This window comes from Trachurus trachurus (assembly GCF_905171665.1).
Source record: "Trachurus trachurus genome assembly, chromosome: 5".
In the NCBI taxonomy this organism is placed as follows: domain Eukaryota; kingdom Metazoa; phylum Chordata; class Actinopteri; order Carangiformes; family Carangidae; genus Trachurus; species Trachurus trachurus.
Genome location: NC_139896.1, coordinates 15,055,630 through 15,075,169, shown reverse-complemented (window position 1 = coordinate 15,075,169; position 19,540 = coordinate 15,055,630). Strand labels below are relative to the sequence as shown.

At 46.1% G+C, this 19,540-nt stretch overlaps 1 protein-coding gene across 1 annotated transcript in view; it reads right to left on the bottom strand.

Moving 5' to 3' along the window:
- Positions 1 to 11,650, bottom strand: part of LOC310985959 (integrin alpha-5-like) — a 38,511-nt gene extending 26,861 nt beyond the window's left edge. The window contains exons 1-6 of the mRNA XM_083971642.1: positions 11,298 to 11,650; positions 3,911 to 4,035; positions 1,826 to 1,926; positions 956 to 1,079; positions 271 to 332; positions 32 to 77 (exon numbers count right to left, since the gene is read on the bottom strand). Of these exons, the coding sequence (XP_083827768.1) occupies positions 32 to 77; positions 271 to 332; positions 956 to 1,079; positions 1,826 to 1,926; positions 3,911 to 4,035; positions 11,298 to 11,500 (661 nt within the window). The 5' untranslated portion in view covers positions 11,501 to 11,650. The remainder of the gene's footprint in view (positions 1 to 31; positions 78 to 270; positions 333 to 955; positions 1,080 to 1,825; positions 1,927 to 3,910; positions 4,036 to 11,297) is intronic.
- Between the last annotated feature and the right edge of the window lie 7,890 nt (positions 11,651 to 19,540).

The window sequence follows — 19,540 nt, the reverse complement described above, 5'->3', positions numbered from 1 at the left end:
GCCACACTGCTCCACATTCCTGTGAGCTCACCTTGCCAGTAAAAGCTGCCTGGTCCTCCAAGCACAACCCTCCCATCCTGTAACACACACACAACAGTAGCCAGAGTGGAGGAATCTATGTGTCACCAGTTTGATCACAAACTTCAAACAAACTCTTCAAGTCTGATCTACACAGTGTAATCTCCAGTGCTTACATCAGCCGAAACAGAGAAGCTGTGACTGTGTGATTATGTAGAAACCAGCAGAAACACTGACAAATATTTCTCTTACCTTGGTGAAATCAGCACTAAATCCCCCCTGACAATAGCCCTGTCCTGCAGGTCCATGTCTTTCTGCAAGGAACAGCACCAAAACATGGCAAACTAATAAATTCTCTATTTCACAAGAACCAAAAGACAAAACAGTGTGCGCTTTTGAAGGGAGAATTCAGTTGCACATTGTCCCAAAGCTGAACTCCATATGCAACACAGCAACAGAGGAAACACACAGAATTAAACAGACCATCAGCTGCACCAACTATTTGTATGATCTGCTTTCTGAAGCATCTCTTCTTATGGCTTTAATTTTACCTCACAATTTTGACTATCGGGCTCTCCTGATCTAAATTACTGACAGAAGCTATGCTAATATGCTGATGAGCAAACAGCTGCCAAGATGATTTTGAGTAGTAAAGTGTCTTTTTTCAATGCTTTTTCAGCAATGGATTTTTGATGGGTGTCAACAATATGTTCATGAAGTTCAAGATACACTGAACCTAAAAAATGTCTGAATCATGTCTCTGTCAGTTATGCCTCTAATTGGGAAATTACTTTCCTTATTTAAAAGTTCATTATTTGCCTCATTGAGCTCCTGAAGCACTGCTCATAACACTTTGGCCTCATCAACTTGTTTTTTGTGGATGTCATGGATGCTGCTTAAAGTCCCATGGAGATCAGCTACATGTAAGAAAACTCACCTGTTCGACAGGGGGCGTATTCAACAAAGGTTTTTAGGCCGTCTACAGAGAGGTAGCAGGTTCCTGTAACATCGGCAAAAGGAACGTCGTGTTCAGTCCTCCAGTAATACCTGGGAGCACAAGCCTAGCGAGATCACAGAGACAGCTCAGTGAGGACAGAAACCGTGTTATCAAGCTGTTGAACTGACCTCAGACTAACCCTAACTCTTTCTTCAGAATCAATGGTGAAGTCATAGCTTTGTGAGTGTGACTTGACAAGATCTGTCAAGATTTTTATGCTTAAAGTGGTCTATTGGAAATCTATGCATCCAGCTGCAAAAACTCACAACAGTTGTCAGAAGACAGAAGTGTTTGTGGACACAAAAAAGTGATTGTGAGGCACACTTTTGTTCAATCCTTCTTGACTTCAACATTTATGAATATGGCTTCCTGTTAATGGTTGTGAGGATAAGATCAGTTTTTGTTGTTGTTGTTAGCTTAGCCTAGTCTTAAGCCATGGTCTGTCAGTTTGCCTGGGTCCCAGAAAACTTCTGTTATGAGTTTTTTTAAGACAGTTTGTGTCATTGTAGGTATTGTGAGTTTTTGCAGTGCGTGTTCAGTTGAAAGCTGAACTCCATTGTAAAATTGGTGAAGGTGTTTTCTGAATTTGTAGCTCATTTGAGTCTTTGCATGTTTTTTTTTCCTAAATCGCAGTGCACTGAGCTCTCAGGACCATCACAACCCTGCTGATGTGATGGGAATGAACAAGGTCTACAATCAATTAACTGCAAATATGTTTTAAGAAACTGTTCGTATAGCAAGTAGGCTATCAGAAAAAAACAAAAAAAACAAGAAATTATCCAAAATATCAACCATGAAATGAATTCTTACCAGGATGCTGTTGCCATGGGAACGCACAATTGCTCCAAACCACTGGTGGGACTTGAACTCAACCTGAGTGTTCACACCATTAACATAAAAATACCGATCACCTGTAAGAAGAAACAGAAGAAAAAGTAAAAGACGTGTTTACCCACCTGTGTAAGCAGCACTTCAACAACTGGAGCACTGACAGATGCTACGTGTTTTGACTTCTGCTGAACCCCTGGAGAAACTTCAATGATGTCAGAAGTTGCTATTTTAACTAAGTCAGAGATCCCCCTGTCATCAGTGTTTGATTTTTGCACTGTCAGGGCTTCATTTGAGAGCGTTCCCCACATGTTCTTGGCTTTTTACATGGATATTTTATGGCCTTGTTCCCGGGGTCTGCAGTCTTAATCCATCCTCCATGCTATGGCAGACATCAAACAGCTCAAAGGGACTTGGAACTTGTTGTTACTGTAACCCAAACGGCTGTACTTCATTGTCAGGATCTGTTTTAAGAAGAGGCCCTGGCAGTACGAACGAAGGCAAGAAGCAACAATGAGGAAAGGGGGTGGAAGAGAGAGAGAGAGACTCTGTGTGTGTGTGTGTGGTTGCCTACCAAAACGCTTTACTTTTGCAACTTCTGTAACATTACACCTCCAATATTTTTACTTTCAATCACATGGTGTTAATAATTAATTTGGAAAAATAAGGCAGTAATATTTCAACTCTGATTACTGCTTCTTTGGAGCCGGGTAAGTCAGCCAGGCTGCTTTAATGGAGCAGTGCAAAAACAAGTTTCTAACTTGGAAAAACAGTTCACATCCTCATTCAAGTCCTAAATAATAGTTAGTGGTGCTGGAATATGCAGTCAGGCCTAATTTTTCCTACATGTGGAATCACACCTGCAGCGACGAAAAGTAATTGTCAAACATTTTTGCCATTCAGCATCATTGAAAAGTAATTTAACAAAACCCGAGGCCTCAGTGTGTCTGAAAGAGAAAGCCAAGCTAAGTCCTTCTTTGGGCACTACAAAACATCTAAATCACACTAAAATGTGCCTGTAACTGTGGTATATACTTTTTGATATATGTGGCTGCTGTGTGTAGCAGAGTGGTGACATTAAACTGTCCTGGCTGCAGCTCAGTGCCCTATTTGGTTAATGGAGTCTGGCCTATGTCCTCAAACACACCGTGATTCCTGAGGCCTGTAATGGGAAATGCAAGGCTACTGAATATAAAAGCATGTGTGAGAAGACATATTTGAGCATGTGAACATACTGAAAGTGTGGCTCTGCATCTTCTCTGCTTCTTGCATTTTCAGACACAGTTTGTGTTTGTAAATATTTTTAGGAGTGTATTTATGTAGGGAGAGTTTTTGCACAGGCTGGGTAAACCACCGTTCGATATCAGTGTGCAACTACGTACGATAAGTTCGACCCTGGCTGTGATCCTCAAACAGCCGTCCTTATCGTTTCCTGCATTTGCGATGTAAGTGATTATTTTCCTATCATTGCCAGGGGCAGCCCCAGCCCTCTAGGGTCCTTGTCCACGTAATGACTCTGCCCTAATTAAAGGGCGCTCACAACATCGGGCGCAAGTCCAGCAGGAAATCAAAGCACTGTGAAAACAGTGCAAACACAACTTATGGCCCAAAATGAAACCTCGCAGAGGGGCGGAGTGGAGAAAAGCCACAGCCACCATTAAAACACAGGAGAGACTTCAAAGGCTGGGTTCAAGCAGCATAAAGAAGTGTTGGATAAGGAGCTGTGAGATGGCTGGGAGCTGCACTTCTGACCTCAGGGTCAACCTCAGCAGCGCTTTAAGTTGGGATGCTACCTATGGCTTCAGTCAGCCACTTTTACGGCTGGTTAGAGACAGCTGAGAGTTTACTGCACAGTCTTGTCTCAACTGTTTAACAGTCGCATTAGGGAAAGGGACATTTTTATATCCTGGAACAATGTGAGTTACCAACTGCCGCTGTGATTATGATGTAGGGAAAATTGTCTCCCCAGGGTTTTAAATATAGAGTTTGACTTTTCGCAGATCACATTTTTATCCTTGTGGTTATAAAGAGGCCGACCATCAATTCAGATTTAATAAGACACCCTACCTTGCTTGTCAAAGTTGATAATGGTGCAGTTAGTTTGGCTCCAGGGGCACAAGTACACAGCGCCTCCTTCAGTGATGTCGGGTTGGCTGGTGTTGGCTTTTGGAGCACCGATCAAAACGTTGATACTATACAGGAGAAAAGACAAAGAAATGTTACATATTGTGGTGAAGAACTGAGTGCAAGAGAAGTTCAAGAAGTAAATATGATTGCTGTTCCAAAGGTAAAAAATTGTGAATGTCACATCAAATTAAGCATACGCCCAGCATGAAGTCTACATTCAGTTGAAAACCCTCATCCCTCCCTGCTAATGACTGAATTTGATAGTCAGTCTAACCATAGGAGCCTTTCATAAAAGCCAAAAACACTTATCGTTTCTATGAACTGCAAAATTAAGAACTATTCTTCACTATCAAAGCCATATGTAGTCGCCTTTCTCAATGTATGTTTTGATTAGACAGCAGGTCTCAGTTCTATCACAATACTGTGAAAGTATTAAAGTGACAGATAATTGCACACTGAGCCTTCAAACAAGTCGTCAGGTATTTCTGTAGTTTTGTGATGTCATCACTGTCAATCACGCCCCAAGCCCTGCCCACCTTGACCCAACATCCAGCCCAGCCTTGCAGGACTACGTTTCTCTGTTTACCTGTCAGACCCATATTTTATCAGGAAACAGCCAACCAATCAAACTAGAGATTCTGAGACTATCATTTGATCGGCTTTCTGGCTCCCAGACTTGAGCTATAGAGAGAAGCCTGAGAGAGGACATGTAAAATTACAACGAAAACATGGTCAGAGTGTAAAATATGGGGCCTTTAATAATGTGCCTATCAACAGCTTTGCCAAGATAGTTACTTCTGCTTGTTAGCTAGGAAGGTGGGTTTAAGTATTTCCACACATGGTTTCAAAAGAAAATGAGTAGGCAAGAGACTAAACAAGAACTATCTGGAGATACTTCTGCATATTTTCACTAAATGACAGTCTGGAAACGAATGAATGGTTAGAGTGCACCAGGGAGATAAAGCAAAACACATGCTGCAGCTAAACAGTTTTGCAGCATTTGTTTGCATGTCAGTGTGAATGTGATGCAAATGTATTCATGTCAAAGTGTGTGTGTACATATGAGTGTATATTAAAAACCAGCTACTTTCAAGGGTTTGAGACAGTCCTGCTAAAAAGGTCTGGCCCACAAAGAATGGCACAACTTAAGACATTGGTGACTGATGACATTAGCAGAGATCAGACACAGACTCTGCACTCCCCCCACCCCCAAAATGTCTGGAGAGCAGAAGAGGAATATTTACATGGCTGGATAAGCTTTCCTTATAAACCACTCACTCCACAGTCCCCTCGGCCGACACAGTGCAGGCTTTCAGTGGCTCTCTCTTTCAAAGGTACAAGACTTTTAAGCGCACGACACCCCCCTGTGATCTCTCCACATGTGGAGTTGTAATGTATACCTCGAGTCAATTAAAGGCACTTGTAATGAAAGCCTAACTTCCAACAATGGCCTCGTTAACAAGACCATTGTATCACTGAGATGATGGATGCTTCTGTGGAGACCTGAAACAAGGATTCCTTTCCTTCAACTCACGGTCACCGAGAACATCTGCAAACAGAAGAATGGCTTGTAGGCACGGCTATAGGTCAAAGATGCAACCTGTAATTTTTACTGCAGGATTTATGAGCTTCACTTGAAACGCATTTACATGGCCACAATATTTATTGCTAATGGTAGGCAGAGGCGGTCCTGGCTAGTTTTACGCCCTGGGCGAAACCATCCCTTGGTGCCCCAAAATTCAAAATTCAAAATCACCTGCCGGAGCGCCTTTAACACTGAATTTGATCTTACACATGATCTTATAGGCTACTGTGGTTCCTTTAAATTAAATCATCAATAAATGTGTTTGAATTTGTCAAACCACAGTTTAATTTGTTATTGATCATCCAGCCATATTTAAATGATTTTTTAAAATAGCCAATCACATAAAATGATATAGGCTTAGGCTATATTAAAACTGAGCAGCTTGACTACAGCCTCTGAACCTCTAAAAAAAATACACAATTTAAAATAGTTTTTGTTTGTGAGTGTAGGGCCAGCAACATGATGATATTTTGAATATAAAGTAATGACAGGAACCACTGTTCCATCTGTAGGCTAAACTAAAAATGTGCTTAAACTCACTTCTCTGCTGAAGTCGGTGTGGTTTTGGAAACAGCGTGACGTTGCTGTTAAACCAGCTCATTAGAAACATCATGACAGTCCAGGATCCTTTTTAACACGTGATCCTGTCGCAGTTCATTCATGTTGTTTACCAGAGACCGGACATTGAAGAGGAAGAAGAGGAATATTGCTGGGCATCCCGATAGCAACATTACCAAAATGAAGCCAACTTCAGGGCGAGGAGTTTAGCGCTTAACCCTCCTTTCTTTCCCCGCATGAGAGCACTCTGGGCCGGCGGAGCATCCGACGTGAGACCTCAGCAGTCGCAAGTTGATCCCCCCGCCCCCCTCGCCTCTCCTGACACACACACAACCTGTAGTAGACCTATGACTCTCAGCAGCAAGTTGACGTGACATAGGGGCGCCCCAGCGACCACTCCACTGACTTGACGGCGAGTTTTGTTTTGTTTTGTCTTTTTTTTTTTTTTTTTTTTTTGGAGAGCGCTCGTGCGCCCTCACAAAGATTGCGCCCTGGGCGGTCGCCCATATTGCCCATAGCTAAAACCGGCCCTGATGGTAGGTCTTTGTTCAACTGTTCGTATGCGTCATTACCTACTGAAAGCAATTTCACTAATAACTCATGTTCTCCAAAATACTGAGTAGTTTCTAAATTTGATGTATAAGCTTAGAATATACCTGTCATATCTACATGGGGGGCAAGTCGTCTTCCAACAGACCCTGACATGTTGTGCTGTCATGTTTCAGAAACGTATATGTTTGACTATTTGACTGAAATTACGATTGCAATATGAGTCATGAATATGATGTCAATGGGAATGGCAATTTTTGCAACTCACTTCCACTGGGGAAAAAGTATAAACGACAAGCATGTTCCCTTACATCTGGAAAATACGAACACCAATGCTTCATTTATGATATGATGTGATGTGTGTAATGCATATATGTTATATGATTGCTAGATGCCACTACATTCTTGACAATGGTCCTTTAAATGGACAGGGAGAAACTGCTCGCCATGTATAGTCATAATATGTGAGGGGTCACACAGAGATAACGCTTCATTTTAAAGAGTACAAGCCAAAGTTTGGGAACCACTGATGTGTAATGATATGATCTACCATTACACTGAGGAACACAATATATGTCCACAGAAGCCAGCAAAGCCTCCGTATCCCAGTTAACCCCATTCAGGGTTCTCAAGATTTTATCTGACTTATTACAATAAACAGCCAGACCTCTCAAATATCTGCTTTATTTGGTTAACATGTAAATATATACTCATTAAACTCATACATATGTGGGTGGCCCAGAATTATCTGACAAAATACTGAGTGAGTGTGCGTCCTTTCCTTTCCTGTCATTCACCGTGAGATCATGAGTGAATTTCTATGTGTAAATGAGAGCAAGTATGTATCTGTTCACCATAGGTAAGAGACATACAACTAAATATAGGTACAATGTTTTAGACTATTTTGTTTAGCATGATAGTATGACAGCAATTAGCACTAAAACAAGAACGGCTAAGGCAGATGGCAGTTGTCTAAGTCATTTACCAAAGCACTGCCGAACACGACTGGACACACCGGTGGGGTTCTTGTACTTACGCAGATTTCCTTTACGCATCGACAGAATTTACGCACTATTGAAGATCAGGGAACAAAAGTTTTTACTTTCAGTTTCTGGAGACAATGAATATCTGAACCAAATGTAACATCAATCCAGCCAATTACTGTGGAGATATATCACTGAAAGTAAAAATATCAAGCTTTTCATGTTGCTGAAGAAAAAGCCGGAAGATCACAAACATCAGTAGATTCATCTTCTGGAAATTATGAACATCTGTTGAACATTTTAGTCAGGACTGTATGTCATACCACAATGCAATGCACAACTGCTGAATTGTACTGAACTGAAATGAACTGTTGTTAATCAAGTGTGTTTAGTAGCAAACCAGCCAAATGAAGATCTCTGAACAGAGAGATATGTAATAAATCTTTGTCTTTCATCTTTTGAAGTTTCATTGGCAGAACCGAACCAAAGCTGCGAGTTGATATTAGCACATGTGTAATTCCATGCTAATCCTCTGTATCCTAACTGCAAAAACAGTGGTATGGTAATTAGTATATAAAATATGATACGTACAATTAGTGTGGCGCATGGAACTGGGACACAGCTCATTATTTAAGGTTTTCAAATGAATGTCAAGGAAAGCACATAGCACTGATGATTACAGCAAAAATAAACTTTAAATGTTGTCTTTTTTCCCCCCATCAAAAAAAAATCACTCAGCCAATTATTTCCAGCCAAGTTAATGTGCTGAAACGTTCCAAACCTCACTTGCTTTTTTGCTCAGTTGTGATTATCTCAATTGGTCAAAGTGAAATGAATGAGTCTAGGAAAACCCCTCATCAGTGATAATGCTCAAGTTGCCCAGTTTGAAAAGTTTCTCATTACTGTCGGAATACTTGCACTGTACTAACAGAAAACATGTCCATGTGTTGCTGTTTATTTATTAACAACAGCCTGATACACCTGATATGATGGAGGCACCAGCTCTAAACTAAACTGCACTATAAACTTAAACTGGACATGTGTGCTGAGACAGTGAATGGTGAGCAACAGGAGCAAACTCTGAACAGCCAAGCAGTCCACTAATTGTCAGGCATGACAACCAGGAAAACAATCCCATCAGCAGAGAGAAAACATCTTCCTTGTATAGTGAAGCATCATTTTCTTGCTGCCTTGTTTTCCCACCGCAAAACAAGAACCTTTAGATTCACATGGAGATGTTCAGCAATAATCGTCAGCTGTCAACACATTTGTATTCAGTCAAAACACAGTGCGGTATTGTTCATTGTAAGCAAAAAAAAAAAAAAAAAAAATGGCAGGGCTCTGCAACCTGGTCTAAATCAACATGTCGGTAATTACTTGACAACACGTCCTCTTACTGCCACAGGCTTAGTTAAGCAAACTGAGAGAATCTTAACCAATTTCCTCAAAGGAAAATATCCTCATTCATTAAACCAACATTGCTTTCACTCCTTGAGCCCTCGAGGATGTTAGTGACGGAAAAAACTGAGGCACACAGGGAGGTGTAAGTGGGATTTATAAGGCAAAGATCTCAGAGGTTTAACCTTTTACAGGCACTGCAGTGCACATACCTTTAAAAAAATGTCTGCTACAGCCAGGTTATCATAGAACAGATAAGAAACTGTTGATATGCTTGACATTCCTGTCATCATCTTTACAGAGCTCTATGGTGATATAAAACATCCACCAGAGATTCTCAGCTCTCAAGGACCACAGCTGTGAACAGCTGTCTGCAAGGACAAGCCAAAATGTGTTCGACTGAATGTTGAACGTTCCAGTTAGATTGTCAGCCAGTTCACTGTCCGCCTACTGTCGATCTGATCAGCCCACATGTAAATTTGCATGTCATATTTTAAAGTATTTTTTTTCTCAAACTGCCAAGTAACCAAGCCTAACCTATTGTGTGTAAGTTGTTTTCAACATTGTAATAAATCCTGTGTAAATTCAAACAATGTTTTGCAGTGATGCTGATTTATTTATGGAGATGCTTACTCATGCAGCTGCACCAGTCTACAGGTCATGTTTTATAATATAGCTGGGTACCAAAATGATCATTGAGAAATCTGAAAGTTAAATGTGGACGATGCTAACTGCCTGCCTGCTTGTTATCAATCACCTATGGGCTACTGGCTATAAGGTCGAGCTCATGGACCAGTGGCTTGAAACATGTGGTGCATTAAATGACATCTGGCCAGTATGTGTGTGATAATGTAATGCTAATGCTACAAAACCAGCACCACTTGTTGCTGCAGTGTGTGAGGTTCAGGGGTTGTAAATAATTAAAACTCTGTCCATAGTGATATACTTTTATGCCAGATCATCTCATTGCCACTGAGGTAATGAAGAGGCCCTACTTGTCCTGGGGAGTCAGATGGTCTGCAAGTTTAGTCTTATTTTAATGGTTAAATGATCCTTGGTCTGACAGAGGTTGCAAAATACTGACATGTAAGTGAGGTCCAACATTCAGCTCTTTTTTGAATAGACAAGTAAATATTGATGTTATGTTGTCAAACAATGGCACTTGATAGTCTTGGTGATTAACCCTCTCTGTGCCTCAAATGTAGAGCTAATATATGAGAGGAGGCACAAGTGGGACTTGTCTCTGTGCAGCTAATAAATGGAGCTCCATGAAGCCATCAGCCTAACTGATACACTTCACACCTCATTCATAACCTGGACAGGTTGAATGATGACTGTGTGTGTGTCTGTGTTCCTGACTAGTACCCAGAGGAGCATTTTCCCAGTGAGTAAAAACAGGTGATGGCACTAGTGTACATGCTGTGTCTGTGTAGCAAAACGGGCATGTTTGATCTTTGACTTTATCTCACTCAGCAGCTCTTCATCTGTCAACAAAAACCAGCAGGAAACTCCAACCGTCCCTTCGGTATACACTCACAAGAAGATTAGAGTATTTCTTACTTTGCTGTAGGTTAACCCCCACCTCCTTCAAACACACACACACACACACACACACACACACACACACACACACACACACACACAGATTTGTATGTCTGTTTCCAATCATAGTCGGGCTGGAATCCAGTGTGTGTGTGTGTGTGTGTGTGTGTGTGTGTGTGTGTGTGTGTGTTAACTTATAAATGATTCTACGTTGCAGTAAAAACACACAAAAAGCTCTACTTTCAGTCTACATATAAGTCCAACTGAATTGACTTCATGTTATGTGTAGTGTGATTATAAAAGTAGTGGTCTATAAATTTACTGATAGGCCTATAGCAGAGACACAACTTTATAGAGCATGCAGACATTGCAGTAGCCAAGGTATAGACAGTCATGCAGATTCTATAAAGCCCTTTAAATATGGTGAATCCAGTGGAACCAGTGGTTCTCAAAGTGGGGATCTGGTACAGGTTTCTTGAAGGGTCCCCATGAATAAATTGCTTTCACTATGACTCCATCTATGAATACCACAATAACAGAATAAATGAGTAAGAGAATAGGCTATTTTGACTACTCCAACAATATAAAATATTCAGATTCTACAAAAAAAAAAAAAAAAAAAAGAAAGAAAGAAAAGTGCAGAAGTGCTGTAAACTTTCCAACATCGACCTGTGGAGAACATCAAGCTGCGTGATGATGTTGGAGACTCTACCTGGATGAGTCGGTGAAGAACTCCACAGAATAGCCGAAATAACTTCCCCGTGGTCCGGAGAAAACGACGCGTGTGTCAGTGTCCAGGTTAAAAGCAGCGCAAAACTGCACCAAGACCACCACTACAGGTACAACCAGCACGGCGACACGGTGACAACATTTTCCCACTGACCGGGAAGGTGAAGGTCCAGGAACGGTGCCCATCTCTGCTTTTGCGCGTCTTTTCTTGCATTGAATAGCCGCAGCGCAAAACACATCATCCGTGCTTGTTCCTTACGTGGGACACTTTGGGGTCGGAATCATATAAGTGTTGTCCTGGATAATCCCTTTAGCTCCAACAGGTCCAGTGTACCGATCCAGAGTGAGTGGTGAAGTGTGAAGAAAAGCAGGAGTGAGTCAGACAGAGTTTGCAAGGGAGGGAGGAGGAGAGGAGGGAGGAGGAGGGGGATCGTTGCAACCTCGTTTTGGGGTGGAGCTTTAAATATTACCAGACAATCTGATGCTGTAAAACACAAGACACAGAGTAACGAATATCTCAGCAAAACCTCCAATCGGGGTTCAAATGTTTAAATCATAGACTGTTTAATATTATTAATAATAATACATAGTCCAATAAGGAGACAGCAGATTTGGGGGTGCTCCAGACAAACTCATCATTACAATCATAAACACATGAAGCCTGGTTTTAACAGGATTTCCACTGTGTATGAGAAGTCATAGCAGGAAGTGAATTTATAGCTGTCTGATATTGAGATGTGTTTGTAGTGGCAGATGTTTTGTTGTGTCACTGCAGGAAAAGCACAGGTCTTAATAATATCAATAATGGCTGTATTTCATATGAGACAGTTCCAGTGTTTTGGTATTGTGTATCCCTTACTGGGCTCATACTCAACCACACACTGAAGTGTTTAGGACTTGACCTATTTCACTGACTTGATATAGATCTGACTTTTAATAATTGTACAAGTCATGATTCATATTAAACAAGCAACAATTAGGCCAGCTGCAGACATTAATGTCATGTACACTGTAAAACATTTTAAGGTGCTTCCATTTCAAAAGCACAAGTTCCCTTAAATTAAAAAATACAAAGTGAGCTTAAATAGTTTATTAGCCTGATCTCTCACAGTGTAAAACTAAGAGGGTTGAGCTCCCTAAATGTTATAGATGGTTAAGATTACACGTGGTGTTGTGCTTTGCGACAAAAAACAAAGTTCAGCTCAGAGAATGAAGTAGCCATATGCCTGCCTGGGACTGTATTCAATCAATCCATGACCTCTATTGGCAACCAGGATGCACTGCATAAAGTTATGTGAAAACATTTAACAACTCCTCTGTATAAGTTTGTAGTAAGAGATCCAATGTTAAGGGGTTTACAGCTGCACTCACATGAAATAAAACACATAATGATGATGCAAATGTAATGTGAGAAAGTCAAAAGTCTAGTTACGAGGGCACATTGTATAATGGTGTTATATTGGGAGCTGTACAGTTTTTAAAAAAAAAAGAAGAAGAAAAATGTTCCCTCCTGCAGCACAGATAAAAACATTTCCAAACATCATAAATCAGCTTAATTCTAAAAAACAGTGTCTTATCTAATCTTTGCTGTTCCTGTTTGGCAACAGAGGGAAACAACACACCTGTGTTAGTCCAAACAGAAACCACCAAATTAAGTCTTAAAATACATTACCTGGGGTCACTTTTATGCTTATGGCCATAAAAAGTTGTTGTTTTGCTTTAACATACTCGTACGTGTCAAGACAGAAGTCAGTGTGACTAAACCTGGAAAACCCACAGACGTACATCTTCAGCTCCGTCTGTCATCAGTCAGTAAGGGCTAAACTTGCTGTCAGGGTGAACTGTCAGGCAGTATGTGATTATTTTATCCTGTGCGTGTGTGTGTGTATAGGAAAAGAGGGCCTTGGACTTGAAGAACTCTGAGTCACGATGTGTTACCTGCCAAGGGCAACAGAACGTGGACAAAGAAAGTTTTCACTGTGTGAACAGATTTCGACATGGCACAGAGGAAGTAAGCTGTGCCCTGCAGAGGCTGATACACCAGTTGGTTCCCCTCTACCACATGCCAGCTGGTGTTGTGTTATAAAGTGTGTGAGGAGTTTATTTCATGAATAGGAAACATATTCAACAGATTTTTACGGATACATCATCATATTTTGTTTCATTCATAGAGCAGAGGCTTGTTGTCCCATAGCTCACTCTAGACCAGTTTAATCCAATGGTAAACAATCAACAGCTTCAGGTTATGATCTTTAAAACTGTCACATTTTGAGACAAGATCTGGCACAACTTGAAAATTATGTGGGAGTGTATTTAAACAATCAGTGACCTTTACTGACAACAGGAATGGACGGCAACATGTGCCATACAACACATAGGTTTGTATAACAGGCCCAGCAGAAAAGAGGTTTTAAAAGGATAGCTCACCCAAAATTGAAATTGCACTCATTATCTACTCACCCTCATGTCGACTAAGGGCTGGGAGAAGTTTCAGAGTTATCCATGGCTTCTCTGAGTTACAGGGGGTCTCGGCGTAGCAGTGCATGTCCATATAGCCTAACGGTTGCAAATGGATACCAACTGTCTTCGTAACAAAAAGACACACCAAAAAACATCCAAATACCTCCATAGTGCTCGTATGTAATGTCCGTCTTGTATTGAAGCCCCGAAATGCGAAATTGTTCCGAAAAAAATTAAATAAGTCTATATTTCAAGCTTGTTTGTAGCGGAAGCTCCTCTTCCTGGTCCGTCCAAATCTCGCGAGATTTGCGCCCACGTCAGTGCGCGAGATCCATTTGCAACCGTTATATGGGCATGCACTGCTACGCCGAGACCCCCTGTAACTCAGAGAAGCCATGGAGGACTCTGAAACTTCTCCCAGCCCTTTGTCGACATGAGGGTGAGTAGATAATGAGTGAAATTTCAGTTTTGAGTGAACTATCCCTTTAAGCTGAACTCACACACAATAGTCACACTTTAACAATATACTGATGAAATATTATTGATAATATGCTGATGAAATACTATGTGAAGGTGTGAAGGTTTATGTAGCCTACAGTTTTCTCATAGCAAGTTAAATTGAAATAGCAGCCCTTGAAACCTGTATCCTGTTATATCTCACACAGGCTTCGCCCTCTACTGGACTCTATGGGTATATCCCTCCTCCAATCGCGTACGCGCGATGGCCCACTGAAATTTGCATGTACGTAGCCGGCCAGTATGGCGTGCCTACCTTTCCCGCCCTAGCGGGCTATATAAGCAGATGCACCGCCAGCTGCCCTCATTCCTTTTTACTTCAGCGCCGGCGAGTGCCCACTGTCACACTAGCTCCAAGGATGGAGTCGCCGCTTCAGGAACAACGCAACTGCCCGGCCTGCCCTAACGGCATCATCGCCCCGGCAGACCCACATCTTCTCTGCTTCGAGTGTCTCGGGAGGAAGCACGCCACCGCCGGGCTGGAGCAGCGCCCGGCCTGCCCGTGCTGCCGAGACATCCCCCGGGTTCGTCGCCAGCAGCGAGCGGACTACTTCACCGGCGGTGAAGCTCTTCTCACCCTGTCTCCTGATGGCAGTGAGGAGGAAGAGCGGGAGTCGGAGGACGACGCCATGGAGGAGGAGGATGCCGCTCCAGCGTACACCACCTCCACGCCGCCTGATGAAGCTTCGCCGCCTAGACCCTCAGCTTCTGCTGCAGACTCGCCGCCGCTACGAGACGAGGAGGATGAAGTCTCCCTCTCCGCCGGCTCGACGGTTTTTGGCGCCGCTTCTATCAAGCTCGACTTCCCGAGAGTCATGACCACTGCAGCGGAGTGTGCCGGGCTTCCCCTGCCCCCCCCGCTGCCCCCGAAGCCGGTGAGCCGTCTCCGCCAGGGGTTCTACGGCCCGGCTCAACCACCCCAACCCGTGTTCGTCTCCCCAGCGCTTCCCGACATCTGGCTATGCGTGAAGGCGTCTTGGCAGGAGCCGCTGAGGACCAAGGCGACAGTCACGGGGATGGCGCCTTTCCTGCGTGTGCAGGGCGAGACGGAGACTGTGTTCCCCGGTGTGCCCCCGCTCGAAGAAGCTCTGGCAGCGCTCATTATCCCACACTCAGCCGGCTGGTCAGGGCACAGAAAGCCACTACCACCGCTGCAGCAGGATAAGGACACGCTGGAATATTTTGACAAGATATTCCAGCTGGGCGCGCAACTAGCAGCAGCAGCAAACAACCTCGGTGTGTTGGGCGTAGCAGCGGCGGCTTCACTCCCGCGCGACGCCCCCCCTTCCCCTGACACTATGGAGTTTTTCGACCGGACCATCGGTCAGATGAACAACCTCATACAGGGAGTTGCTACTGCTGCCGGACGAGTGATGTCACTGTCGGTCGTCGGCTCTCGCCACGTCTGGCTAGGTCTCACCGCCCTCCCCAGAAGGGACCGAGAGGATCTTCTGGCTGCACCGGTCTCTACTGACGGTCTCTTTGGCTCCCTCACTACGGTGACGCAGCGGCTAAAGAGGCTGGAGGAGGAAAAGGCGCAGCTGAGCCGTCATCTACCGCTCGCTGTCGCCGCCAAGCAGAAGGGAGAGGTCCAGCTGCCCCGCCGCAACGCTACGGCGAGGCGGAGAGATCGCCGCCAGCGAAGAGGCTTCTCCGCGGCGAATCCCCCAGCTGACCCACAGCCGGCCCCAGCGGGCCCGCCGCAGCAACGCCCCGCACGGGACCCCAGCGCGTCCCGTCCCGCGGCGGCTCGCAGCACGCCCAGGCCGAAGCTGTCCTGGGGCACACAGCGACCTAAGTGACAGTTAACGGGAGGGACGGCGCCGGCAGGCTGCCTCGCCGCCCTCCCTCATTGTTCATATGGTTCTGTATGTTCTGCTTGTGTTCACTGTTCTGTGGATGTGAAAAATGTTTTTATTAAAACATGTTACTCCACTAACAGAGCAAAAATTCCCCCTTCCACCCCCACCGTGCTCCCCGCATGCCACGCAGCCCCGGCCGGTGTAGCCACCGCTACACCGTCGGGCAGGCTGCCGGTGGCTTGTGTTACACCGTCACATCCCCGCAGCGGGCCCGACAGACAAGGCCCCCCGGTCACGGTTTCACAAGCACACTCACACAACACACCCTCTACCGTCCCCGTTGTGGGAGACGCGGTAGAGCGGAGCACCGTTGTCAACCGGGTAAAAGCTACCGTTGTCCCTCTATATGAGCGCTACAACCGGCGAGGCTGCACGAGAAAACATCGCTCCCCACTGGTTGTAGCGACCACACAGTTAGCCCCGCGCGCTGCTAGCCGACACCGTGTCAATTCCACGGTGCGTCCGGCTCAGCGTGTTGACCGGCTGACGAGCGATGATTGTCACCGCCGAGCTAACGGCTACAGCGGTGACAAGCATCGTTCACAGCAGCACGGCAGGGCTGTGTTTCCGGACAATGAGACGGCTGCCTCACGCTCGTTTAACCCGCGCCGCTCCAGTGAAGCGGCCGGGCTAACACGAACTGTTCCCCCGGTAAACAGCAGTAGAGCGGCCAACGTGTCTGACCGCTCTGGTTCTGTGACTGTTATTTCCGCGGGCGGATCTAACAGCAACAGCGACGCCATGACGGTCAAGCGCCGGGCGGCGGTGGTGCGTTCAGGTGACACCACGCCGGCTCGGACAACAGAGATGCGTTCACGGACGGCCCCGAGAGCTCGGACAACGGGCCTGGTGCGTTCAGGGACGACTCAGCCCTTTCACAGAGGGCCCCCCATGGGCCAAACTCCCGTTTATGGCGGGTTTGGCGGCGGAGAGGGCCGAAATTGTGTACCACAGCTTTCTAAAAGCTGCTCCACAGCTGTCTGCGCGCCCTCTCACGTGTTTTTACGAAGCATGGCAGAGCAGCTGCGTACTGACAGACTGGCTGGACAGGACCATCAGACTAGGATATTCTCTCCAGTTCTGCGGGCTCCCCCCAGCGTTCAGGGGCATACAAGAGATGAATCTATCCTCTCAACAAGAGATAGAGTTCCTCGAGGGGGAAATTCAGGACCTGCTATCAAAACAGGCCGTGTCAATTGTCCCTCTTCACGACAAGGAACGAGGTTTTTACTCCCCGTACTTTTTGGTTCCCAAAAAGACAGGGGGCTACAGACCCATCCTGGACCTCCGTGCCCTGAACACACGTATCGGTCGCAAAACGTTCCGCATGCTAACCACAAGGAGGCTGCTGGAACTCGTCCAACCAGGCGATTGGTTCTCAACCATCGACTTGAAGGACGCTTATTTTCACGTCGAGGTGGCACCAAAACACAGGAAGTTCCTGCGTTTTGCATTCCAGGGAACAGCCTACGAATACAACAGGCTGCCATTTGGCTATTCCCTGGCCCCTCGTACGTTCAGCAAATGTGTGGACGCAGCGCTACAGCCGCTGCGCAGCCAGGGGATGAGGGTCTTCTTTTATCTAGACGACCTCATCGTGATGGCCAGGTCCAAACAATGGGCCATTTTTCACACAGCTCAGTTGATACTTCACCTGACCAAGTTGGGTTTTGCCATCAACTGGAAGAAGAGCAACCCCCAACCAAACCAGCGGGCCGAATACTTGGGGATTGTGCTCGACTCTGTCAGCCTGAGAGCCACTCTGTCGGAGTCCAGACGGACGACCCTACAGCAGGAGGTTCTCAAGCTGCAACAGGGTCTACGTGTCACAGCCTTGACCGTCATGCAAGCACTGGGGCACATGGCAGCAGCTCACCCGGTGGTTCCACTAGGACTGCTGCACATGCGTCGCCTGCAGAGATGGTTCGCCAGCCTACGCTTAGACCTCAAGAGGCAGAAGTTTCGGCTGCTGACGGTCCCCCCAACAGTGCGGGGCAACCTGCAGTACTGGGGGTCCCCACGACATTTGCTGACCGGGACACCACTAGGACGAGTGACCTCGTACACGTCGGTGTTCACGGACGCCTCCCTGATGGGGTGGGGAGGCACCTGCCTGGGGAGGGCGATAGGTGGTGTGTGGCCTCCGGGGGAGGACCGCCACATCAACCTCCTCGAGTTACAGGCAGTGTTCCTGGTTCTCCAACACTTCAGTCACCGGTTAAGGGGGAGACACGTGTTGGTGAGGACCGACAATCGCACCACAGTCGCTTACATCAACAGACAGGGCGGTGTACGTTCCGCTGCCCTGTTAACGATGGCGGAGAACCTGTGGTCATGGGCTTCAGAGCACCTACAATCTCTGAGAGCCCTCCACGTTCCAGGAATCGAGAACAGGGGGGCCGACCTCATGTCAAGGGGCGGCCCCCTGGAAGACGAGTGGAGACTGCAACCAGAAGTGGTACAGCAGATCTGGACACGATTCGGGAGGGCAACGGTGGACCTGTTTGCCAACAGGTCGAACACCCACTGCCCCCATTGGTTCTCCCTGAGCCCGCAAGACCATCCACCCTTGGGGGTGGACGCGTTTGCACACGCTCCATGGCCAAGAGGGCTTCTTTATGCCTTCCCCCCCCTCCGTCTCATCCCCCAGCTACTGGAGAGAGTGAGAGTGGAGCGGCTGAGGGTCATTCTGGTGGCTCCCGACCGGCGGTCGGCTCCGTGGTACGCAGAGCTGACCACAATGATGGCGGCCCCACCATGGCCCATTCCCCAAATCCGGGGGGCACTGTCACAGGAGGCAGACGCGATACAGGCGCTGCCGACCCTGGGCCAGCCGCTTCAAGCCTGGGCCCTGAAAGGGACAGGTTAATGCGGACTGGGCTGACTGCGCAGGTGGTGAAAACCATCCAAGCGGCTAGGGCTGGATCCACCATTGCCTGTTACAGGGCTAAGTGGTTAGGTTTCCAGCATTGGTGCGAAGAGAGGGAAGTGGACCCACTGACATGTTCAGTGGGGGACACTCTTTCCTTTCTACAGCTTTTGGTTGATAGAGGGCTGTCTCACGCGACTGTTAAGGTTTACGCTGCAGCCATCTCGTCATGCCATGAAGGGTTGGGCGGAGGTCCAGTCTTCGCCCACCCTCTGGTAAAACGGTTCCTACAGGGGGTCAGAAGGCTACGACCAGTGGCACGCACTTCTGTACCACAGTGGGAATTGCCACTGGTGCTCGAGGCCCTCACAAGGGACCCCTATGAGCCTTTGGAACGCTCCTCCTTAAAGGTGTTGTCGTTCAAGACAGCGTTGCTTCTTGCTCTGACGTCAGCCAAGAGAGTGAGCGAATTGTGTGCCCTGTCAGTCCAACCGAGTTGTTTACTCCTTCGCGGGGACC